This window comes from Triturus cristatus, chromosome 7 (genome assembly GCF_964204655.1).
Source record: "Triturus cristatus chromosome 7, aTriCri1.1, whole genome shotgun sequence".
Lineage (NCBI taxonomy): Eukaryota > Metazoa > Chordata > Amphibia > Caudata > Salamandridae > Triturus > Triturus cristatus.
Window position 1 is genome coordinate 786,393,757 of NC_140590.1, and position 26,492 is coordinate 786,420,248.

Genomic DNA, 26,492 nt, shown 5'->3' on the forward strand with positions numbered 1-26,492 from the left:
AGCAGAAGCTGCTGTGACTGGAGCAGGAGGGAGCTAAGCAGGAGCTGCTGGGACAGTGGACAGGAGGGAGCTATGCAGGAGCTGAAGTGACTGGGACAAGAGGGGGCTGAGCAGGAGCTGCAGGGACTGGGTCAGAAGGGAGCTAAGCAGGAGCTGCAGAGACTGTGGACAGGAGGGAGCAAAGCAAGAGCTGCTGGGACTGTGGACTGGAGGGAGGTAAGCAGGAGCTGCAGGGACTGGGACAAGAGGGAGCTAAGCAGGAGCTACAGAGACTGGGACAAGAGGGAGCTAACCAGGAGCTGCAGGGACTGTAGGCAGGGGGGTATAACGAGCTGGAGGCACTTGGAAGGGAAGTATGCTCTCCGGTTATTGACAAGGAGAGAGTATTACGACTGAGGGGAGGGAGAGAGGGTTCCAGGGCTCGGGTTTCGGATGGTAGTCTCGGGGAAGTGACTGGGGGTCCTGGCTCTGAGAGGGGGCCCTCTGGGAGGTAAAGTGGTCATGTGGCAGTAGCAGTGAGTGAGGATTAATTAATTTGTGGGATCAGAGTGGACGCGAGGGGCTCCTGACTCCTCGTGCCGACAAGAAACTCCAGGCCCAATGAGAGCTTGAGGGTCTAGTATCGGTGGAGGGCGCAGAAGTTCGTAGGCTCCGTGAAATAGCAGAGTGCCAGCCTCGCTGCTGTCTGGACTGGGAGGTAGGAAGTTGTTCTAAGGTCAGACTGAGCATGGGGCTTTATGTTCAGGGAGGGACGTGATGCTCTAGGTTCTGGGAGATGGTGGGGGCCCGGGCCTGGAATGGTGCGTCCGTCGCCTGGCTTGGATTGCCCATGGGATGCTCGCTTCTCAGGACACATCTTACCTCTTGTTCTGTGGGGCTTCCACTCGTCGATGCCCAGATCCCGCCTCGGCCATGGGAACTTCACCTCTCCGGGACGCGGGGCCCGTCTCCCTTGCTGTATCTCCCGCTTTTGTTGGTCTTTGTGGCGATCACTGTGGCCCCCGCGGTCTCAGGCCACAGAGGTAAGCACAGGGTGACTGGGGTTGAGCAGGGGGGGGGGGGGGGATCACATGGACGTTATGGGCTGCATGGCAGCACCATTACCTCACCGGAACGGATGCAGTGTAAGGGAGGGTACGGGCAGGGCCAGTCTCTCTCCCCACTGCACCCTTTCGTCTCGGCTTCACGCCGTGTCTTTCTTTCATGCTGACGCCCTTGTTTTCCAGGAGAGACCTTTGAAGACGCACATGTTCTCAGCCGTCAGGGGAATTATCTCCAAGAAGTGACAGCACCTTCCTGGCTGCCGTCGGCGGTTTCTGGGCGAGCAGAGCACGAGAAGGTGAGAGAGAGGAACCAACAAGCATTGGCAAAGCTTGAGAGGATCTCTGTGTGTGTGTACAGAGATGGCCGGTCTTCACTCGGGCCCAGCAGTGTGATTGGAGAGGATGTGTTTATGTGTGTGGGATGCCTGAGTCCTTGCGCGCGCGCTGGTGTGCGTCTGTTTTATTTCTGCTTAAGCGCTGTAATTTGGCACCGGATGTCTTAGCAGAGAGCTCTCTGCCACCCTGGGTCTCAGGGCGCTGGTGTTGCATATCGGTCTTCCTTGTATTCAGCAAGTCATTTAGCCATACAAAGGCGTCAACATAATCACACAAATACGCTTTTAAGCGCTTTACAAAATAATTCAAGCGCTGCCAAAATGAACCTATCACCCGATATTCTTAAATTGCCCAGGCACATTTGGCGGGTGGTCGAGGCTCTCGAGCGAAGTTATGCTGACCCCTTCGGGCCAGCGACACACGAAACATGCAGCGTTGTTTTAGACGGAGGGAGGTGTTAAGGCAACAGCCCTTAGCTTTAGGTAAAATGGACTACCCAAAGAGGCATAGACATGGCTGACCCAGTTGTCCATTTGGTCTGGACACCATACTCTCAGTCCTTCCCTTTAATTTGGCAACCTCGTGTCTTGTGGGAGTTGTCGTAATTGTCTACGTCTATTAGATTTACACACTTGATAATTTGTTGCCGAAAAAGGCCAGGCCTTAAAACAGGTATCCTGGTGGCGTGAACCCAGATGGCGACCTTGGGTTTGGTAACCAGCATTTCCTTGAGTAGTTCCGGCTAGCACTTTTTGAGATGGCCCATTTCTCGAAACAGATGCCCTGCTGCCACCTTTAAGTACGCCTGGCCCAGGGCTTTTAGTGGGCCGGGTCCTGCAGGTGCTCAGCAGCGGAAGTTCTAAAGAGCAGGTGCTAAGACGGGTCCCTCTCGGGCTCTCCATTTTGGCCCTCATCCTCAGGGTGGGAAATGAATCTTGCCTCTGCAGCAGTGCCACCCTTCACTGCCTTTGAGGTAACGTCAGAGACTCGTCGTAGTTCTTTCACAGTCTCATAATTTCAGAACGGAAGCATTTTCAATATTATGCACAACGAAGCCATAGTTGTTGCCTATTTATCTTATGCAACTAACAACTATTGACAAAGCCAATAGTCATGGTTTGTTGGAGGTGTAATGTTACTTGTATTATACACTGGATGCAATTACAGAAACAGCAAAATACCAGCTGGGTGGTATGCTATGCCAAGCACAGATTTTTAGTTTAGTGTTTATAAACCACGCCCTTAATTACATCGGCCACGCCCCTTTGAGAACCCCCCCTCCCATTGCGCAGCTACGTTCACAAATTAACTAGCACACAAAATATGCGAAATTCTAAGCGAACACGCGCCTTGTGTTTATATCGTCGAGCAAGATACCAGGAAGAGACTGATTCCTACAAAAAACGTCACGTGAAAGACATTTGTTGCACCAACCAGTCTCCTCCGGTAGGCAGCTCGCAGTTGCTTTTCTGTGCGAGGTGAATGCTTGCTTAAAGAAGTCACACAAGATGCCGGGAGACCACATTGCGTCCTGCAGGGGCAATTTCGCGTACCCTGTGGCATTCTCGTGACATTTCGCGAAAAAGCCGCCCCTGTAGAACACCCCACATTTTCTGCCTTTACCCCACCCTAGGTCCTGGGTACTACTACTAAAGGAGACTCGCACTTCCTCCACAGCCTGTTTTTCATCAGTCCCAGAATAGCGAATTAGATGGCATTGGCATGGAGCTCGGGGCCGTGTGTGCTCGCTGGTACCGCCCTCCCTCTCCGAAGGCCCCGTGAGGGCCTGGAGCCAAAGCGTGGTGCAGGTTGCTTGGAAATCGATTTAGCATCCCTCACGGATCACAGCTGTTCGTCGTTTCCGGAAGTTCCGCCTGGTGTATTTGAAGCAGGAAGGAGTCCCGCGAGCACACTACTAGGCCGAGGTGGATTGAAGCCGTTGTCCGTGTGTGAGCTGTCCTTAGATCCAATTCAGGAACATAGGCATACATTGTGCACGTCGGTCACACCCGACACGGTAACAACAAACGTTTTAGTGGATACCGATATAACGTTTTTTATTAAGCTACTGATTCGTTTAATAGGCTACTGACCAAGAGCTTTAAAAAGGCAAGTGAATGATTTGGCAGCAAAAAGCAGCTTCTAATGATTTCAATACAGAACACTTCTTAGCCAATTTTTGCAAATAATTTTTTAGACAATAACCCTTTTTGCTAATACTCTCAAAACTCATTCTGTGAAATGACAATTAGTCCATGAAATCATTTCTTTATTTGCATCTTCAGAAAGGCACTGCTGGCCAACTGCTGACCCAAGGCACGTTTTCAGTCTGCTCAGCGGGACGCATTGAGATGAATGAGTTCATGCACCTCATGGCAGGATGTGGAAGCGGCAAGTCACGGGCTTCATTCCTAATGCATCTTCCATTACTCCTGCGATGGAATAAGCAAGTGTCAATCAGTTGGCAATATTACTGCCTGTTAATTACTATGCCAGGAGACTGCACTATTCTAAATCAAAATTAACTAGCAAAATTGTGTCCCACATTGTGCAGTTATCATATGAGATGAATGCAGGAAGCCACCAGGCCCTAAGAACTGGCAACAATGCCTTGAAATAACTTTGCAACAAATGGTCCTAGCATGCAAAGAATGCAAGTATCCCTTCAATTTCCAGAACACATGGAATGTGTGGTTTATGGGCAATGTCTAGCAAAGAGGTCACTCCCACGGAAACTGAAATCATACCTCTTAGTAGCATATAATAACAAAACGCATGCTTTCAATTCTATTCTGAAGCCACCAGCACATAAAGTGTCAAATCCACTAAAATATCTACGTTGTTGTTCCTTCCCACAGGTAGGCATGTGAACTATAAAATGCAAAATGTGTTACACATTTCTCTAAAATTCCTTTGAGCTGAATGACCATACTCTCTATAATGTTTGCTCCTAAGTTTCGATGCTAATGGTAGCAATTAAGCTGGCCTGGGTAGCAAAAGGCACAAGAGAGACACCAGGCGGACAACATGGTTACCAGTTTGTTATTGTAACACTAGAACAAGCAGCACACAAAGTAGTGTTTCGACAGTGCAATGCTTTTGCATTTAAAATCTATTATACACAATATCAGAGTTGTGCTGCTTTAGCCAGATCCGGGCTTCGTGTGACAGCAGAATAAGGGTTCTCGAGCATTTTGCTGACAAACTACACTTGTATGAAGAGACAGGACACAATGATGCAATGTCTACATAAGGGAAGTACTGGTGTATTTCATCTGCATAGACACCATCATGGAGATAAATACACAAGCCATGCAGTAAAGAACATTTTATACCTGTCTTACCATGCACTCTGAGAAACGACTGGTTAGACATAAATTATGTCTTCAGGCGTCACATAGTTGAGCTGTCTCTCTCTCTCTACACACATAGGTGAGGTGCCAGACACCCGAGCTACACTTCAGATTACAACACCCCATCACCAAAGGAAAGAGTCACAAACCATAATTTCTGCCCAATTTCTTCTAAAGTTGTCATCAGCCCTGTATTTAGTGCCTGTGGGCACCCACTAAAAATATATATTAAAAACCTACATATCCAAGATATAAATTGAGTTCTAACTTAAAGAGTGCAACAAACCACCTTAGGCACTTTAGTGCTGAGCCGACTAACAACAGCAGAAACGATATGAAAACAATCAATAAAATAGATTAGTTTTAAGAGCCTTCCTAACATAGATTGGTATTCTGTTTTGCGCAGGCCAAGACAGACAGCATTTCAAATAAAGAAAGTAACAAAAGGGAAGAAACTTTGTGACGAGTCATGCTGCCATTTTCTGAACTCCTTAAAGCTTGTAGATTGCTGACTCAGGAAGGCTAATGTTGCAAGCAATGGAATAGTTCAAACCAGAAATGATGGGAGCATTAAAAACATGAGCTTTCATATGGCACAAAATAAAAAGACGCTTTTTCTTCGAGATTCTCGCTTGGAGGTAACAGGACAAAGACTGACACACCAGGATGAGGCAGGTGGAAATGCCATCATTGTTATCTTGTCATTAAATACAGCCAGAAGGGCAGTCTCAGTGCATAAACCAGGTCTTAAATTCGTTTGGCTAGCATTTAGTAACTGGTGCGCTTCAAAATGTACGGAAAGCTGGTGAGACAGGAATCTCATCAGTTTTAATGACTGTTGGCAAAAGAAAGATGAGCCTATAGTAAGCTTCTGCCCTAGGGCCCACGGTGTCTTCTGTAAAAGGGGTTTGAGGACCCCTTTCTTCCAGTCACTAGTGATAGTGACCGATGAAAACAGGTGTTAAGGACGAAGGTAAAAGCAGGCCTAACAATTTAGAGTTCAGACTGGACATACAACATCCGGGTGCCTGGCTTTATGAAAGTAAACAAGGAGTAAACCTCTACTCCTTAATCTTTGGGAAAGCTGTTATAGGAGTGAAAAAAGGCACAGGATAGTAACTATGCTACATGATACAGGACGAAACTGGAAGATGGGCAATACAGTCATGAATGACCTTGGTCTTCTCATAGAAAAAAGAGGACACATAGTCACCAACTTGGGAGAGACAATAGTCATTTTGTCACAGGTTAGATTGGTGAGATTAGAGACTGTCCAGAAAAGATCCTGGGAGGAGTTGGAGGCCAGAGAAATAGAATTTCAAAATAAAAGAGATCTTAATAGCAGTAAGAGACAATCTGTAATATTGAGATTTATATGGTGCATTCATAGTATGGTGTGTGTGTGTGTGTGTACATACAAATTTGTGTTTTGCTACTTGGGAATGGGAACAGTCTAGCCCGAACTGCCAGGCCAGGTCCTCCCTGGACTGGAAACAAGCATCCTAGGACCGGTTTCGGGCTTTCAGCCCACATCAGTCAGATAGCCTGACTCCAGTGGCATGGAGAGCACGGGTCCCTTGCTCACTGTGCCACTAGATTCAAGCTAGCCTGGCTGATGAAGGGTAATACCCAGAAACCGGTCCCAGGATGCTTGTTTCCAGTCCAGTGAGCACCTGGCTTGGCAGTTCGGTCTGGACTGTTCCCATGAGGCACAGGAGCAAGACTCATTTGCATATGGCTGGGTCTAAACTGGGGTCGCATGGTGAGCAAAAAAGCAATGGATTTAACCCAGATCTCTCGACTGGGGATGAATGTATGATTTATTCAGTATTCCGTCCATCACTTTATTGCGTAGCACTCTTTACCCTAAATGGGATGGGTCTGCTCAGACATGGCTCCCTTGTTCACTGTGCCACTGGATTCAAGCTAGCCTGGCTGATGAAGGGTAATACTCAGAAACCGGTCCCAGGATGCTTGTTTCCGGTCCAGTGAGGACCTGGCTTGGCAGTTCGGTCTGGACTGTTCCCATGAGGCACAGGAGCAAGACTGATTTGCATATGGCTGGGTCTAAACTGGGGTGGCATGGTGAGCACAAAAACAATGGATTTAACCCAGATCTCTTGACTGGGAGTGAATGTATGATTTATTCAGCATTCCGTCCATCACTTGTATGCTTAGCACTCTTTACCCTAAGTGGGCAGGGTATTCCCAGACGTGGGTCCCTTGCTCACTGTGCCACTGGATTCAAGCAACCTGGCTGTTGAAGGGTAATACCCAGAAACCGGTCCCATGATGCTTGTTTCCGGTCCAGTGAGGACCTGGCTTGGCAGGCCGGTCTGGACTGTTCCCATGAGGCACCGGAGCAAGACTGATTTGCATATGGCTGGGTCTAAACTGGGGTGGCATGGTGAGCAAAAGAACAATGGATTTAACCCAGATCTCTTGACTGGGGTGAATGTATGATTTATTCAGCATTCCGTCCATCACTTGTTTGCGTAGCACCCTATTGAGATGATCAAGACATGGTTGATACAGAAAGACAGATACATGCAGGGAAAATGTAAAACTGACCCACATGCAGTGAGAAAGCCCTCTGCACGTTAGGCCACCTGTGTTTTGTATTGACAAAACAAACTCCAGCCTTTAGAGTTTATTTTCTCTAATGCAAAGAAGTTTGCCCAGTGGGTGCTTTAAAATTGTGAGCATTCAATGATTCTGCAGTGTTTGAAGGGGATCCCCTGCTGCAGCTGCCCTCACAGCACAGACGTTTCAGCTAAGGAGGTGTTGGTCTTGAAATAGGACAGACAGTCGTATGTCTGAGTGGAGGTGGGCATGGGTTTATTCTCTCTGGTGACTGTTTACCAGGCTCTAAATGTCTCCTAAGCACAGTCTACAAGGTTAGGCAGGACATTTGATACATCAGGCCAGTCTGGCAGTCTGTGTATCATCAATATCTATGCATGATCTTGGTTAACATTTTAGATATCCTCTATGAAGAAATCGTAGTGCAAGGGCAATGTTACAGCATGAAGAAAATGGCCAAACTAGATGGACTTGGTGACCACAAACTGAGATTAATATATTGTTAGGTATGTGCCTGCGTGAATATCATCATTGTAGAAGTACAAACATAGATTTGGAGACAAAGGCCATTGTTCAAAGTTATGTAGGAATGTGGTGATAATAACTGCAAATGGTATTTATCACTACCTTGGTGTGGAGTATTTAATGAGTAACATAATTAACTTGTCCTGAGTTCTCCACCTCAGAATGAAGCCTTATATGTGGAATCAGTGTTTACCAATTGCTGCATTTTGCATTCATGCCATAGCATTTTATCTCCATAGATCTCCTCAGGATTTTTCTGGTGAAATCTGTCAGGAGAAAGTTGTGGGTGTGGTAACTGATGCACAACTCAGAATTGTGATCTGTGTGCAAAAGTCCATTTGCACATGGATTGGAATTTAAAACACAACTTTGAATCAAAGTCTAAGTAAAGTCTGTATGTTTATAGAAGGGAGGAATAGGTTTCGTCAATAGAGATTTGCCTAGCATTGTATTTCTATTATTATGGCCTTGCAGTGCTGTAAGTTTTGAATGTGTTGTATTGTGTTGTAGTTGTATTTACACAGTGCTTCATACTCACATCAAGGTGCAAAAGCTGATGAACCGGTGTCATAAAAAAGTGTGTGAATGAGCTGACCCCTGGGTATGAAGACAGACAAGCCAATATCTGCCATCTACGGAGTGGTCAGTGAATATACAGTTCAAACCACATAGAGTATGGGACTAACAAACTGCACAGAGATGAATGGAGCTACCCTTGGGAGGTGCAAACTTACGGATTCTGGCAGTTATGTGGCCCAAGAGTACATCCAATCAACCCCACACAGCCTTCACCTTTTGACTGAAACATCATGCTAGAGGAAAAATGTTCATATACATCCACAAAGTTTCCTTTTAACAATCTCTTGGAGCCTCATTTAATAATTAAGTATTTCTGGAAGGAGCCTGAGACTTTTAGCCTTTACACTGGATCCTGTACCCTCCATCTTTTTTTCCAGAAAAGTACTCCTTGTAAATCAGGGAGCCCACTCATCACTTAAATCATTTCTGATACATGTGGCAGCTCCACAATGAAGCATGACATCTAGGTTGGTGTGTGTGTGTGAGGGCTTATATATATATATATATATATATATATATATATATATATATATATATATATATATATATATATATATATCTTAGGGCCTCCCACAAGTAGGGCAATTGCTATTTGGAACACGGTAATTTATCTGCTTGACAATCCCTTTTCTGTGGGGTCTAGCACACACATTTACCACCTGTTCTGAGCAGGTACTAAAAGTGTGCAGAGAGCTGTTGTAAAGTGGGTATGACAGAAGGGGTGTGTAGGGTGAAGGAAGGAGGGTAGAATATTGGTTGGCAGGGGGGAAAATGTGATACTTCCCTGTGTCTTGTCTGAGGTTCAGTGTGCAGTACTTGTGTGTAATATTCTAAATAATGTATGTGGGTTTGAATTACCACTGCATCCCTGACCCATTCAAGGGACTATAAGCAACCCAGCAAGCTCAGACACCACACCGACAAGTACGTCAAGTGGGGTTTTGTGGGGGCTACAACTTGGACTTTCACCCTCAAGTGTTTGTGGCTAAAACTAAGTACAGGCATCTGTTGTTGCGAAAGCCAAACCTTGTAGAATTAGTCCAGAGCCCTAGTTTACACAACAGTAGTGCAAGAGTGTATGTATGATGTCAAGCATAGATTTTGTAGTGGAAGGGAAGCCGTCCAGTACAAAAAGTATACTTTAAAACTTTTACTACTTTGTATATGTGCTGTACAGTATAGCATGCAAAGTTGGAATAATGTCACGACATTTTAAGTTGCTCCACTGTTACACCTGCCTTGAGAACGTTTACATTTATGACATAAATCCCTGCCTACCAATGTTAGTAGATAGTAATTTGCCGCAAAACTCAATGGTGGTTGCATGGGAACGCCCCTATACCACTTATAACACACCCACTGTACGCAAAGTAGTGCACTACTTTGCTTTATTTAGGCAAATTTGCAAGACAAATCATGATTTATTTTGGTAAGCATATCCCATCACAGCACTAAAACTTGGCACAGAGTTCTAGTAAATCTGGAGCTAAATCTCTTAGAGCATTTTGTGGCAGCCTATCTTAGACTGTGTGGAATACCGTTTTAAATAATGACTTGCATATTCACAGTATTTTCAATCGCACTATGGGACCTTGTACCACTATAAATACATAAGTCACAAGTCCCCAGTGCAACAACCAGAATTTGGTTCTGTGACTGGTTAAACTCACAGACATTTGCAGTGATCACACTAACCAACTGAACTATATTACAATTAAGGCTCCCTGTTTTCCGTTTTTACTGATTTTACAGATAAATACAGACAGAAAACCATTTATTTTCTTGTATGTATTTATTTGTAAATGTGGTTAAAAACGGAAATTGGGTGATTTTTGAGTGATTCTAAATACACTTTGCCATAACTGCCAGGCCAATAACTGTGTAGATTGAAAGGTAAGGGGGTTAAAAAGAAAAGGGGATTTTAGTAAAGAGGCTTAAACAGCAGTAGATATGCACAAGACGGGTGCTGAAATGTGCATATTTTCATATAAGTGCATTGATTTATCTTCTGCGGGTGTTCATAACACTGAAACCTGGCAGGCATTCAAGCATGACTGCATATTTATTGGTTAAATAAATGTGGCAATATACCGATTAAGCTTTATTTTTTTCACACAACCCATAATAAATATGGATAAATACAGATAAAGTTGACAAAAAATAAATATGGATAAATACAGACGGAAATGTCAAAAAAATAAATACCACAAAACCAGGAGCCCTAATTACAATAGAAGAGTGCATTTACCATCTATTACTTTAACACAGTTCCTATACTTTTTATGCATCTCAACCTGTGGATGACCCGTAAAATACTTTGTACGAGGTTGTTACCGAGGCCCCATCTCCAGCGTAGTCCATTCTTCCTCTTGGAGGGGCTCTTTGTCCAGGTCTTGTTCTAAATGCGGGAGGCAGCACACTTCATCACAAGTGGTATGCAAGTGTAAATTTAAAGCTTTGACCTTGAACAGCATCAAATATAATAAACCTCTGATCTTCAACTTCCAGTCACTACCTAGTTTACTACAGGCTTCTCACTTACAGCGAAAACTCTATAAAGAGTGGTCATTTCAAAGCTTCCAAATGTTATAACTGTTAACGAGAAAATGGGTTGCCCTTTGAGAAGGCCATGTACATTTATTCCCACCTATAGATAAAATACAGGTCTCGCCCAAAATGAATTGCTGACCAATGATCCTAGGTCCCCCTGGAAAAGTGGGCCTCAACAATCTCTGTTCTGCCACTCCAGCTTCTCTGTTCTTTGAGTCTTTACTATAGCAGTGGGCGTAGCCCCTCATACTCATTCCTTTGCTATCCCATCTCAATGCCTGCCAGGGATATGATATTGGTCAGCGCCCCGTGGCGCGTTTTAAGTTGGGGGATTAAGTCCCCTTGAATCCTGAGGTCCCCTGGCGGCCAACTAGGCCACCAGGTACCTCCAGTAAGCGCCATGGAGCTGCGTTGCAGAGAGGTGTAAAAAGGGGTGTGGCCTCATTACACCTCTCTGCAATGCAGCCCCCTGGCGCATACTGGAGGTTCCTGGTGAGCTAGTTGGGCCCCAGGGACCCCCAGTATTCAATGAGAATTAGTTCCCCCTCTGCAAACGCCCCAGGGGGCACGTTTGCAGAGTGGTGTAAGGAGGGGGCGTGGCTTCCAGCCCGATCCTGGTCTTTTTTTTTTCTTCTTTTTTTTTTTTAGAAGAGGGGCTGTGTAGCCCCCTTTCTTTTCCATTTTTTTGGCCCTGGGGACTCCATCCCCCAGGGCCTGCCCCTAATTTTTGTTTATAAAAAAAAAATCGGGAAGTGGGCCGCCTGGCCCGCCTCCTGAGGCCATCATTTGCCCTGGGGACCCCATCCCCTGGAGCATGGCCCTTTATTTATTTATTTTTGTATTTTTTATGTAGGGGGGCTGCGTAGCCCCCCTCCTCTGGCAACTTTAAGGCCCAAGGGACCCCATCCCCCGGGGCTGGCCATTGTTTTTTTTTTTTTTTACATTTTTAATTGGGGAGGGGGGCTGTGTGGCCCCCTTCCCAGGCCACTTATGGCCCCGGGGACCCCATCCCCCAGGGCCTGGCCTCTGTTGGGGGCCGTGGGGGGGGGGGGGTCCCCAATCCCCCCACGGTCCCAGCCAGCTCCCCGTGTCCTGCGGGAGCCGGCATTGCTTTTCCACATGGGGAGCAGCTAAAATGCTGCTCCCCATGTGGAAAAGCAATCAGCTTTGCTTAATTGAAGCGAGAGCAGGTTTCCCTGCTCTCACATCAATAAAGCAAAGCAGTTTGCAATGACAGGGCGGGACACTGCAGGAGCCGGCACTGGGGGGTGGCGGTCCCCAGGGCCTTTTCAAGGCTCCAGGAGGGGGGCCGCATGGCCCCCCTCCCACACTGACAAGTTGCCCCAGGGGCTGGCGGTCCCCGGGGCTGGGTGGGCCTGAGAGCACCCCATCCCAAATAATTTCAAGCCCCGGGGGGTGGTGGTCCCCGGGACTGCGGGGGGGCCGTGAGCCCCCCGTATATACTATTTTTGAGCCCCGGGGGTGGCAGTTCCCGGGGGTAGTGTGGGGGGATTGGGACCCCCCCCACACTTTTTTTAATCCTGCCCCAAATTACCAAAGAAGCGCTGGGTGCGCGAATCTCGCCGATTTAAAAAAAAATAAAAAATAAAAAATGCTTGTTTTGGCCCTGGGGGTCCTTGTGGGACCCCCTGAGCAGGCCTAGGGGGTCAGGGTGTTTCTACCCTGCCCCCTTGTCGTAATTTTCGTGTTTGTTTTATAGGTTTCTTGGGCCTCGGTTCTACCGAGGCACAAGATGGCTGCCAACACTTCCTGATCTGGAGTGTTGACAGCCAATTAGATTACAGCTCGTGCACGGCAGGGTGCGCGCTGGGTGCGGGGAGGGTGCGCGGATCCTCCGAGGCCATAGATATATATGTACTTTTACCTCTAATTTTCTCAGGAACTACTGAACGGATTTACACCATTTAAGCAAAAGGCACGAGTCTGAACTGAGAACTACCTCTTTGCCAAATCTGGTGTAATTCCGTTCAACAGTTTGGGCTGTAGCTGCGTCAAAAGGTCCTACGGGAAAATGCATGGGGAAAACGCGTTTTGGGACCCCCCTTTTTTCTCGGCTCCCGCTTGACGAATCACCATGAAATTTTCAGGATTGGAGCGGACCGGAGCTGGCCAAAAGTTTGGAAAATTTTGCGAAGATTCGTCAATGGGTGCCAACGTTATTCCAAATAGAATGTTGCGGATTTCTATGGAAAATAGGTCCTAACTATATCTACCTACTGGCGACCGCCAGTAGGTAATATATATATATGTATATATTTTACCTACTGGTGGTCGCTAGTAGGTAGTTATAGTTAGAACCTACTTACCATATGAAAAGTGTTTTTTGTTTCGTCAGTAACTATGATGACGTTTGACAAATCTTTACAAAACTTTCAAAGCTAGTTTGCCACTCACTTCAGCTGCTGTTTAGAAAGTTTCTGGGTGATTTGTCAAGCAGGGATCGAGAAAAAGGGAGGAGGCCCAAAATGTGTTTTTCCCATGCAATATCCTGTAGGGAACGGAATTTCACCAAATTTGGCAGAAAGCTAGCTTTTGGTCCAGAAAGAGTCTTATTTGTAATTTGGTGTAAATCCATTCAGTAGTTTTGGAGTTATTAAAGAAAAAAGATTTATAGATATCTAGGGACGTGAATCCTTCGCAGGGCTTACAGATCTCCTCGTGAGATCTGATAGGCTGCCAACAGTTCAACCAGCAAGTGTTTGCAGCCCTCTTAGGACTCTGACTCAGCCCAAGTCCCCAAAAAAGAGGGAAAAAACCAGGGAGCAGGTTAGGAATACCCTTCAATACCCTTCAATATTTACATGTCCCCTTTGGCTAGGATAGCTGAACAGTTAGGCTTCGAGATCATCTCTTATGCAGATGATACGCAGCTTATGTTCACCATTGGAGACAACTTAGTGAATGAGAAAATTCGCTTTGCAAATGGCATGAAGAGGATATATGACTGGATGACGGACAATTACCTGCAGCTGAATCCAGATAAATCAGAGATTATGCTGCTGGGTAAAGCAACTGATATCTGGTCCGATGATTGGTGGCCTGCTCAATTGGGCTCTGCCCCCAACTCCAAATTTTCAGTAAAAAACCTGGGCATAAAAATTGATCGGTTGTTGTCCATGAAGGACCATATCGCAACCACATCTACCTCATGCTGTTATAGCCTCCGGCTTCTGAGAAAAATCCTTCCATATATGCCTACCTGTTATTGTAGGACTTTAGTGCAAGCTTTGGTAACTAGCCATTTGGATTACGGCAATGCACGGTTGGCAGAAGTAGGAGAGACCACCTAGCTAAGCTGCAGGTGGTTCAGAACACAGCAGCGAGAATGATCTTTAATCAACCGGCAGGCTCCCCCTCTCTTCCATTGCTCAGAGAATTACATTGGTTAACGGTGAAAAAGAGATCTTTTTTCAAGATTTGCTGTCTCACCTATAATGCTCTGAACAATCGAGGTCCTCTCTATTTACCAAAAAACCTTTTTAAATACTGTCCATCAAGGAGTCTTAGATCTAGTTTGCAGGGCCTCTTTCAGGTCCCCCGTTTCCGTCTTACTCGGATGGGAGGCAGAGCTTTTTCATATCTTGCTCCAAAATATTGTAATCAGCTTCCCCAGACTCTGCGATCAATTCCTAAGTACGAACTTTTTAGGAAACAGTTGAAAGCCTTCCTGTTCTGAACTCTCACCTTAGTTCACTTCGCTCTTTTTTGTCCAGGATGTTAGTCTATTAGGCAGCGCCGAGATGCCTCAGGGTGAGTTGAGCGCTTTACAAACCTTCTAACATAACAACATAACCATGACCCCCCATGCCTGGTGGTAGTGTCCCACAGGGACCCCACTGGAAGTGGGGTCTCCTGTGCTTGTTTATTCTAAAACCTCCCTGGGTGGGCCAGGTCCTGGGGCAAAATACTTTTTTTATTTATTTATTTATTTTTATTAACAAACTTCGACAAACAGCATAACGTACTTTGACACAGTAAATCCCATCAGTAATTTGCATTTGAAGACCATTTTGCACATTTTACACAATGAAGACAGTTCAAGGGGAAAGCAAGTCGTCATCAGCTAGTGAATGCGGTGGGGCACAGATGTTTCCTCTATATGAATTCCATGGCCTCCAGATGCGGGACCATTTCTTAGGACAGCCCTGCGCCAGGTAGACTGATTTCTCACGGAACATGCACCAGCCCATACTCGTTTTCCAATCTTTCAAGGTGGGAGGAGCAACGGCTCCCCAGGCCTGGGCGATGGGCAAAATACTTTTTAATTTAAGGGAAGGAGGGCGCACGCAGCTCCCCTCCGGGCCGATTTTGGCAATGGGGACCCCATTCCCTAGGGCCTGGCCAAATTGTGATACAGGGAGGCAGGCCACGCAACCCCCCTCCTGGGCCGATTTGGGTGCCGTAGTCCCCATCCCTTAGGGCCAGGCTGATTTTTAAAATGGGGAGGAGATTGCGTAGGCCTGGGACACCATCTCCGGGGCCCAGCCTTAAAATAGGTGAGCAGTTCCTCCCCCTTCCAGGGCCATGTTCGGCCCCGGGAACTCCATCCCCCGGGACCCAGCCGTGCATAGGAAAGGGTGTAGCTCCCTCTCAGACCCATCAATGGCCCTGGGGACCCCATCCCCAGGGCCGGCTCCTGCTGCATCACAAGGGGCCCAAACCCGGGACTTGGCGGTTTCCCTGCCTACACTGGAGTGAGCAGGAGACGTGTTTGCTCTCGCTTGACAGGATCGATTTCAGAAGTCCTGCCAATGAGAACAAAAATGAAGTTTTCTCATCAATAATTTTACAGCAAATCTTGCAGTGATATTATCAATGATGACATTGAAGATGTTTTCAGAAACCTCTTATTAGAATTTTAAATATGTCGTTGAATTTTAACATATTCAGTATGCTGTACTATACAGGGACGTATGCTCCAAGGTCAATGTTTTCACTGTAGTTCTGAATTGTACAGGAGCTACTCCATTTTCCTCTGGACTGATGTGATAAGATTACTTTGGTGGGTGTCTTTTACAATAATAGCCTAAGAGTTTTGGAGGTCCTGCATATTTTTTATATTAGTTTTACAGGTTCTAATATAAAGGCATTACAGTGATCCAGCATTGCACCTGTTTATCTGGCAACAGGAGCCGTTCTCTACGACAGCAGGGATTGTGTTTCAAGAGCTTTAGGTGAGCAAAGGTGGTCGATATAATTGGGCTTTGGTTATGGAAATCAATTGATACTGCAAGACATTTGTGTAGAGGTATACCAAACCTCTTAAGAAGCTGTGGTGATAAGTCTGATCTTGGTGGTGCTTACGATGTCACCTGTTACGAAGCAGGCATTTTTTCTCCAGTACCAAGTCTTCTCAGTCTGTCTGCAAGCAGTTATGAGCCTCCGCATAACCTGTAATTGTAGAGTGGTCGTCTCTCAAATTTTTTATGTAAAGGGAATATTCGGGTAACTTTTGATCATCTTTGCCCAAACAAGATTATTTGTAATAAAGGGGATGCCTAGACCTTTTTCAGTCCCCTTGGTACTTCTTGTAGGAAAGCGCAGCTTCTTGACATGGTCACCCCCACTTTGTGCCTGGTATCTGATGCAATTTTGACAGAAGTGCACTGGGTTCCTGCTATCCAGGTCCCCAGTGCCAGATCTCTTTCCCTAAAACTGTACCATTGGTTCCCCAATCGGCAATTCCTTAAGCACCCTCTGTACATCCCTAGTAAATGGTAACCCTGGTACCTAGGGCAAGGAGACTAAAGACGATCCCTAAGAGCTGCAGCATGTATTGTGCCACCCTAAGGGACCCCTCAGCATCAACATGCCGACTGCCACTGCATGCTGTGTGCCATGGTGCAGAGAAAATTGAAGACAGAACATGGCACCTATGTGCCATGCCTATAGACACTGCATGCAGTATAGGGAAGTCAGCCCTATGGCAGGGTGCACTCTCCTACATGTGTGGACGTAACTGCATGAGTAGATATGCCCCTGTGATATCGGAGCCGATTCTTGGTTATTACAAGTGAACAAAAAACTGTTTTTCTGAACAGCCTTACGGCTAGAGCAGTCGACTTCGGAGCTGGGGAACCGTGTTCGAGTCTCGGCAACGACGCTCAACATCATGTGATTCTGGCAAAATCACTTAATCTCCCAGAGCCTAACCAAAATGAATGTATCCATCTGTAACAAAACTGGTGCTCATGTAAAGTGCTCTGATACCCGAATTCTCGGGTCTAGTTTGCGCTATATAAAACTCTAAAAAAATAAATAAAAAAACATGTGCTGAACACTGGTGTTTACGAGTTTCCAAGCTTCATGAAGGCTTCACTGAAACTAGAGATGTTTGGTAGCAAATATCTCATCTTGATTAACCCACACTGATTCCAGTGATGAATGTATTAATACATGCACCCAGAGGACACCTTAGAGGTTCCCCCTGAAAACCTACCAACTACTGATGTGCTGGCTGACTGGTGGAGACCGCCCTGCCACCACAGACAGGTTTCTGACCACCAGTAGGTGAGAGCCCATGCTCTCAGAGGGCAGAAACAATGTCTGCTCCGGCCAGAGGTGTTGTTACCTCCTCCGAGCAGGATGGCTAAGTGATCAGCATATCAAGACAGGAGGCTTCAAAGGCTGCCGCCTACTTTTATATGGGACCCAAGGCTTCCGTAGACGGGGAAATGCCCACCCCACCCCAGGCCCATTTGGCACCAGGACAGGTGGGAAAATTACCTAGTCAGGAGGAGTGCCCCCCTCTCAGGCTAGTACCACACCTAAGGTGGGCTACCTGAAGTGGACACGACTTTTAAAATTCAACAATCTTAGTTTTGGCTGAATTAGGCCTTCTGGGTCAGGGCTATGCCCACTTTCCACAGAAAGTGTTCATATAGAGGGTGGCTACTACCTGTCACTCCCTGTAATGTCCCTAAATTGTGTATTTAGGGGTGAGTCCTGACACTAGGTACTGTGGGGCGATTCACAGAACTAACTTAAGACAAAATCCTAAACATACTACTTTTGATATTCACAGAAGTTAGGATTTTGTCTTAAGTTTGTCTTAAGACAAACTTAAGACAGACTTAAGACAGACTTAAGACAGACTTAAGACAGACTCAAGACAGACTCAAGACAGACTCAAGACAGACTCAAGACAGACTCAAGACAGACTCAAGACAGACTCAAGACAGACTCAAGACAGACTCAAGACAGACTCAAGACAAAATCCTAACTTAAGTCTGTCTTAAGACTGTCTTAAGACTGTCTTAAGTCTGTCTTAAGTCTGTCTTAAGTCTGTCTTAAGTCTGTCTTAAGTCTGTCTTAAGTCTGTCTTAAGTCTGTCTTAAGTCTGTCTTAAGGCTGTCTTAAGGCTGTCTTAAGGCTGTCTTAAGTCTGTCTTAAGTTTGTCTTAAGACAAACTTAAGACAAAATCCTAACTTCTGTGAATACCAAAAGTAGTAAGTTTAGGATTTTGTCTTAAGTTAGTTCTGTGAATCAGGCCCTCAGATTTGTCGGATCAAGAAGAGATGGACACCGAAACCCGCAACAAAAAGCGAGTACTGAAGACTGCTGAGGACTTTTGGTGCCAAACCCTGCCTGCTGCACTGAGTCTTGACAATTACGACCCAGCAACTTGTCCTGCAGCGACCAGTTTCCAAGAACCCCGGGAGACTGCCAGCCTTTGCAAAATGCCAAGCATTCCCCTTAGAATAGAGGATCTACTCCCTTGCAGTCTGCAGGCACCGAAACACAAAGTCCAGTTTTCCGTGTAGCCACTCCCCGGCCAGCCCAATACAGCAGCCCTCCAGGAAGAAGACCCTATGCTCCTGAAGGTCAGATCTGTGCCACCACCGAGTGAGAGGATACCAGGACCACTCGGAGCTGCACAGGACCAATACCCTGGGTGCGGGACCCCTTGCAACAAGCAGAGGCCGTGAGAGTTCAGTCGGGACTCCAAGACAAAGCAGCCATCGAGGGATGTCAGCACTGAAGAGACCCACTTTGAGTGGCCCAGCTGTCCTGGTTTTTTACCCCTTCAACTGGCGAGACCGACTACCACAAGGCTCAAAGGCGCACAAAGCCCAGCCAAAAATTACTCTCTGCACCTGAGCACCATAGTCCGGGTGCTGACTAACTGACTTTGGTTCCTTATCTCCAGGACCCTTGTGACCCTTGTGTAATTTTTTGTAAAAATACGACTTATGTTTCTAAATTCGTCTCAGATTTATTCCTGAGTGTGAGTGTCATTTATTTCCTCTGTGTGTGTCAACAAATGCTTAGCACTTCTCTCCGATACGCCTAACTGCTCGCCCACACTACCACAAAAGAGGGCATTTGGGTTATCATTTGTGCCTCTGTAAACCAAGTGGGATTTGCCTGGACTCTTAACTTGGTTTGGTCCACTATATAAAGAGCCAGCTTCCTACACTGCTGCTGACGGAAAAGTCTGCATCATTATTTTTCAGATGCATTTGGTAGGCAATGATCATTGGGCCAAGAGGTGGGGCGCAGAAGTTTGATTACGTGTATGACCTTGTCAAGAGAAATCCCTCGGAAAGAAAATTTATCTTTTGTACCCTTCTATAACCGGGCGTGTTCACTACTACTTTGAGTTTTTCTGTTTTTATTGGTATTGTGTCTTATGTTAGTGATTTTTCCCCCCAGGATTGGTTTATGCAATTCATTGATTTCAGGTCTTCTGCTGGGTCTCTTTTGATCCCCAGACTTGTGTCGATGGCCCGCGAGCCTGCAGGATGTAGAAGTTCTTTGTTGTTCTTCTGAGCTTTGGCAGTCCTCACTTGAGGAGCTGAAATCTTTTCTTGTTTTTTAGCAGTGACCTTGTTTCTCCTGGTGGCAGAAGGAGGGAAGGGGTTAACGAGATGTAAACGGCTCATATTGTCTCGCACTCCGAGGATGTTGTCCCTGGCTGGTCACACTGAGGTTGCCCCTGGCTGGTCACACTGAGGGGCGCCGGCTGGTTTTCCTCACCCCGGTACTGACATTTTCTCATTTTCTTCTTTTTAGTTTGCGTCCCGTGCTCGACTTAGGGTGACGGTGGAGGGCGAGGAGCTGACACTAGAGCTGGAGAAAAACAAGTAAGTGGGCTATCAACTGGGAAAGAGGGAGGTCTGCCAGCAAAGAGGCCTGTGCCCGACACGGCACGACGAGGTAGGGCTAAGGACACCAAGGCTAGTAGCGCTGATAAAGGGAACGAAGACCGTGCCTGACGGGCACAGACGCCAATGGTTGATGGAAATCGATGCCACTGTGCAACTTGCAGAAACTGGTGTGCCAGTGAGAAAGCTAATGCCTGATGGACAGAGCGAATCAAAGTGTTGACAGCGTCCGAGAAATCACAGCCTGACAGGGAAAGAGAGGCCAATATACGACAGGGCGAAACCCCCTGCACTCTAGGATTGATTGATTGATTGATTGATTGATTGATTGATAGCTGCTGTCAGAAAATCCATGGCTGATTGTTCAGGAATGCTATTATCTGAGAGGGGCAGAAAAAGGGGCATGTCTGCCAACAAAGAAGGCAGAGTCTGACCGAGGTGTGATAGATGTTGAGTGTTCAATAGGAACAAATATAGCAACGGGTGACCGGAGCAGAGAGGTCTGGCCTCACCACCACAACTGCAAAATGACTTGACAATTCCTCAGAGGACTGCTGATATCTTGGCAGTTTGATGCACGCAGTGAAAATACCCGGCAGAAATGGCCTTTCAGAATCTTTAGCCCAAGTTTACGAAGATATTTAAATGTGTAACGTGTACCTACACCGGCGACTGATATGATTTATGAATGCAAATTCGTTCTTTATAACAAGAAGCCGTCACTTTACAATTGTCCATCCACTAACATACTATTACCCCCAGTATAGCACAATATTAATAGTATTATGTGGGAGTAAATCTGCAAAGCTAGCCAGGGAGCTCTGTATGGGTGACTAATGCATTTTAATGGGGTGATGCAGACACCATAAATAGAATGTGCTATTTTAACCCCTGATGTGTGGTAGTTGGCGGGTATGAGAATCCCTTGAATCCGGCAGCACCGAAGAAATCCTACTTCAATCTAAAACAAGCATTGACAAAGCCAATAGGTCTTGCATATGAGAGCTATTGGCAATGTTTTGTAGTCATGCTGTACAGCAGAGCAGATGCTTTTTGCAGGGGTGCCAAAACTAATTTAAAAAACACCACTATGACTCAGCCAGGGCTATTGCATTTTTTAAGTGAATTAGAGCTGGATGCATCATAGCCCTTAATTATTATTGTTATTATTACAATTATTATTATATTTTGCCATGCTGCACAGCAGCCACACTACCCAGCATAGCTACAAATCATTGCCAAAGTCAGCAATGCCCATGCTGTACAGTATGAACAAAAGACAATGGCAGGGTCAATAGTCTAAAAGGTGAAACCTAGTGGCTTTGGCAATGCTTGTTAGGTCTCGGCACAAATCCCCGGTGATTCTGAACAAATCAGCTGATCTACCGATGTGAGAAAAAGAAAAAAATATGACATTTGGCAAAACATCCGATTACGTGAAGAAGGCAATTGTGTCCATATCAATGTCATAATGAAAATACATTTGGAAGCAGACAACACCTGTCATCACAATAAACATCCTTTTCAAAGGAGAAAAGGGCTTCTTTGAAGTGCATGTGGCATGGTAAAACATAGCTACTGATATCAAGAGGCAGTGGCGGCTCGCAGAGCGAGTGCTGTGGGGCGGTGAGGCAGTGCGGGGGCAGGGCAGAGTGGGGGGTAGTGGAGTCGGACATACGACTGCAAGGAGTAAATAAATAAAACTATTTACCTTGCACACGCTGCATTGCCAACTCGAGCCGCAAGGTAAATAGTTTTATTTATTTATTTACTTACTTCACTCCTTGCCATCGTATGTCCGACTCCACTACCCCCCCACCCTGCCCTGCCCCCGCTCTGCAGCACTCCCTCTGTGAGCCGCCACTGTCAAGAGGTACAACAAGGACGACAAGGAAGAAGAAAAAATAAAAGTAGTACTTCAATCACATCACAATCAATGGAAGGACAGCAATCATGCAGAAGCAATCAGTACTTGGTCCATGCTCCAATCAAAAGAGGAGTACGTGAAGTTGATACACATCTTCCAGTTAAAAGGCAGCAAATAAGAGTTACAATGAAGCGAACAATGTCAATTACTGGGTGGGCTGCAAGCCCTCACTGCACACAATATTTCTCTCAAACAAGAAAGCATGCAGCAAATGTGCTGTCACAGGCAAGACCTAAAAATGCTGAGTCTCACACCAAACATTTGTACGGTATGAGTTTGGGATGACCACTGCTATTTTGCACTGCAGCCCACACACTGATTCAATTAAGATTTATTTAAGAGAAGACCACTTACATCAAAGAGGGTCCCACTTTCCTATATAAGGCAGGGTGGTTTGTTATGTCTTACTCACAGCCACTTCCTGTATTATGTGTGCAAGACTACTTTATTCAGATTTCCAATGAGTCACAGAATAAAAAAAATATTCCTTAATAACCTGTGTTTTTCCCTTACAGGGGACCCCAAAGCACTCATACGTAACTGTATCAATACTAAAAAATGTTGGTTGCCAAGGTGCTTTTCTCTTTGTGTAGGTTGGGGAGCAGAGCACTAAGGGCCCCGATTTAGAGTTTACAGAGGGGGTGCTCCAGTACAATAGTAACGGAGCACTCTCTCCGCCAAACTGAAGGTCCACCTGCCTCATTTAGAGTTTGGCAGATGTTCAGTATGTTGATGATGGATACTACGGAGTCCCTTCCACCGACCTACGTCTCTGACTGCCCAAAAAAGTATGGGCAGGCTATTTGTCCAGCCCGATTTAGAGTGGGCAAACACATGGCCAGTTTTCACTGTTCATCCTCTCCAGGTCCTCTTGCCAAGGCGAGAACACTGCCATGACGAGGGGGCATTGTGTTTTTTTTTTTTATCTACCACATAATCCCACTTAAGGTTTTTGGTTTTAAAAAATAACAAAAAATAAACTTTGCAAGTTTGCCACTCAGCTTTGTGATGTTAACTTACAAGGCATTACCAGGAACGGTTGTGACGGTGTGTTGGAAAACGAGGCAGCATCTGTGAGGCCTGCACAAATAACATGACTACATTTGTCCTTCACTGGGAACCAAACACCCAATTGTAGCGCCTGACTCTCAGAGGGTAGCGTTGCAGAGCAGTCTGAGGCTTACTCAAGGGAGGTGGTGTGGGCTAGTAATCGCCATTTGCAGGTGCACAAAAATAACACTCAATAATTGATTGTCCAGTCTGTACTTTGCTTTATAAAAGTAAGAGTGCATTTATTAAACACACACTACTCAATACTATGCACCAATTTACAACTATACATAAGCTGTGGAATTACTTTGTGACATTGCATAACATCTCCACCCCTCCCGCAAAGGGGGGGTGGGGTCTAGTACCACCACTCCCATGTATGCACATCAACTTGCCCCCAATGCAGATAGTTGAACATAACCTGGAGCGAGGGCCCTGCGCACTGGCACCATCCCAGTGGCGACCCACCCCATTACCTCAACAAGCATTGAAAAGGGGTAAACCTGCCTTGGTGACACATGACCCTGACTGAGCATCTCCTGCTGACCATAAAGTATGCATCTCTATATCTTAAGGACTAGCAGTCTGGGTGTCTTCACCTAAGCGCAGCAGCAAGAATCCATGTTTACGCAGACTTTAGAATGACAGTACTCATCACCTTGGTTGATCATTTGAATGCATTGCAATTACAGCCCCTAAAGGCATCACAGATGAAATCACAGGATTGCGCATATACAGCCAGACACCCTAGCAGGACTGTCTGGCAACATAGCCCCACTTGGCTTATGACATCTCATTACACATGTGACTTACAGTCCCTTCAAAAGAAGTACTCCTGGCAACTACACTTCTCCTTCTCACTTTAAAAGGAATCACAGGTAAAAACATGGGATTACGTAAATACAGCCAGACCCCCTAGCAGGAAGGTCCAGCAACATAACTCCATTTAGCTTAACATCACCTTACACATATACTTCACTTTACACATGTGACTTTCAGTCCACCTAAAAAGAAATAACCAATAGTAAATGCATTTCGGTGCAATTACACCACTTCACCTCCAGAGGATGCCTTTCTCCAGACATCCCCAACTCAGCCCTTCACTCCATGAGGCACTTCATAGTACACCCTCAGCTGTAGAACATAAGTTCCAGCCTAGAAGGTGTTAAAGGCTGGCTGAGCCCTTGAGGGGTTATTCTTTCAGATGCCCCGTGCAGCTTATGGGTGGACTGTTCTTCTTTATGCTGGGGGAAGTTGCAGTGCTCCTGCAGCCCCCCTGCACCCCTTTTCACACATGAGGGTGAGCCCCTCCTCTGGGGGCTACCAGGTACCAAAATGGCAGATTCTTTCGTGCTGGGGGGGGAAAAACTGGGCGTCTCCAGCACCTTTTCACAAGTGAGGGTGACCCCCCTCCTCTGGGGGCCACAAAGCACCAAAACGGCAGATTTCCAAATGCCTGGCGATGCATTATGGGGCGCTTCTTGCTCCTCTTTACCAGCCCCCGCCACTGGGAACACTCTCCTCTGCCCTCTGGGTCTCTGAGAGGGTAGATTCAGCAGTGTGGTGTCTTCACTGGCTCCCTGCGCCAGCCTTTCGCCAGGCTCTCTTTCTGGGCCCCTCTTGTCCCTGCGCAGAGGCCCCTGTTTCTGTGCACCAGTCCTGGGTTCTTCTTCTGGTGCTGATAGGGTCCTGGGGGCAGTCAGGGGGTCTCTCCTTCCAACTGCCCATTGCGCCAGGCTCCAGCACCTTCCGCCTCAGCCGAGCACACACCCCAGAGAGCTTCTCTTCCTGTGCAGGCACTTTTTAAAAATTGAGTAGGGGGCTGGCTGGAAGTCTCTGTTGGTCCTATCAAACAGCGACACATCACATCCCTGCCCCTGCTCCCTCCTTCTTGTCCAGCCTCTGGGTTTGTTAAAAATGGTGTCATCCAGTGTCTCTGAAGCCCCTTTCGCCCACGCTGCCTTCCCTCCTTGGTGCAGCCTGGTGCCTGGCACCCAGTGACAGCTGCTGATGGATGAGCCTGTAGCCCCTCCCATCTTCTCTTCGTGGAGAGGAGGCCCTAGCTTGTGGAAGAAAGGTTATCAATCCATCCAGCTGAGGTCAGCCCTCAGCCTGGGTCTGGTCATGGCTGGCTCAGGGAAATATGACCTAAAAGCAGTACAAATATGACTTTGGACTCTGCAGAATACTTCTTTTCACATTTGCTACATTGGACTTAAGTGCGTGTCTGGAATCTGTAGGCCTAATTGAAGTTAATCTAGCCCCTGGCTCCACATTCCCATAGGGGAATAATGAAGTAAAAAAACAGTAAGACACACTGACTTTCCCTGGCATGTTTCCAGTGTATAAAGCCTATTCCACCCAATACTGCATAAGTCCTGCCACACCATTCACTTTGTAGCTGCTCCTGGACTGCGCACGCTAGGAATCTCCCCTGAGCAGCCCATACACGTGTGCACACGCATGTACACATGTCTGCATGTAACCAGCCCGGTGTCCCTTACTCCAGCTGCTGCGCAGTGGCCTGGTCAAGCCAGGGGAACACCAGTAAAATCCCCATGCAGTCTCTCACATCCTGAGTTCACTGTGGGTGAGTCCCAACTTCTGAGGCTCCCCCACAGTAAAAGCTCCACAATTAGGTGCTCAAAAAGTGAAAAATCCGGGCGGCCCATAGTGTCAGAACCACCTTCTAACACGGTGGTTCATGGCTATGCTAGAGATGTCTTATGGGCTGACAGACATCTCAAAATTTGGCAGACAGGACTCTGTCAGGGGGACAGAGTACTTTACTCCGTCGCCCTGACAGAGTAAAACCCGTTCCGCCAAAATCAAAATCTGGCCCTAACCATGTAGCATCTCTTTTTACTATTCCGTCAGGTCATTCCACAAATGTGCCTCCATTGTCTTCTATGTTGGGCTTCCAGTTCAATTGGGTTTCATAAACGCAGTCCCTGGGTAAGCCATGGCCGGTTGTATGATAGAGGCATGCATGGCTAAACCAGGAATGCGTATTATTCACCCATTCCTTTACAACGCAATTTCGTGATAAAGACATGAATGGTAAAGGGGTATAAGTGGATAAGGTCGTGGCCTCCTTCCCCAAGCTACAATCCCCCTTCCTGCCCCCCACCCAGTGGTCCAAATAGCCCAACCCCTTCCCACCCCCACACTGTTTCTAACCCTTAATATACACTATCCCGCCACCCTCACTCCCTCTTCCTGTCCCTTAAACTATGCCGACCCCTTCCACTGCCCTTAGACCTAAAACACTAACCCGACCCCATCCCACCCTTAAAAAACTACCCCACCCTCCCCTAAGCCCTAAAAACGACCTTGACTACCCATTCTCCTGCCCTGAGGCCTAAAACCCTGTCCCCCAACCCCCTCCCATCCCCACACTGTCCCTAAAACTAACCCA

The 26,492-nt window shown here is 46.6% G+C and overlaps 1 protein-coding gene across 1 annotated transcript in view; it reads left to right on the top strand.

Moving 5' to 3' along the window:
* The first annotated feature begins 633 nt into the window (after positions 1–633).
* ADAM19 (ADAM metallopeptidase domain 19) overlaps positions 634–26,492 on the top strand; it is a 275,869-nt gene continuing 250,010 nt past the window's right edge. Inside the window, exons 1-3 of the mRNA XM_085617602.1 lie at positions 634–1,022; positions 1,227–1,339; positions 20,006–20,076. Coding sequence (XP_085473728.1) covers positions 776–1,022; positions 1,227–1,339; positions 20,006–20,076 — 431 coding nt within the window. The 5' untranslated portion in view covers positions 634–775. The remainder of the gene's footprint in view (positions 1,023–1,226; positions 1,340–20,005; positions 20,077–26,492) is intronic.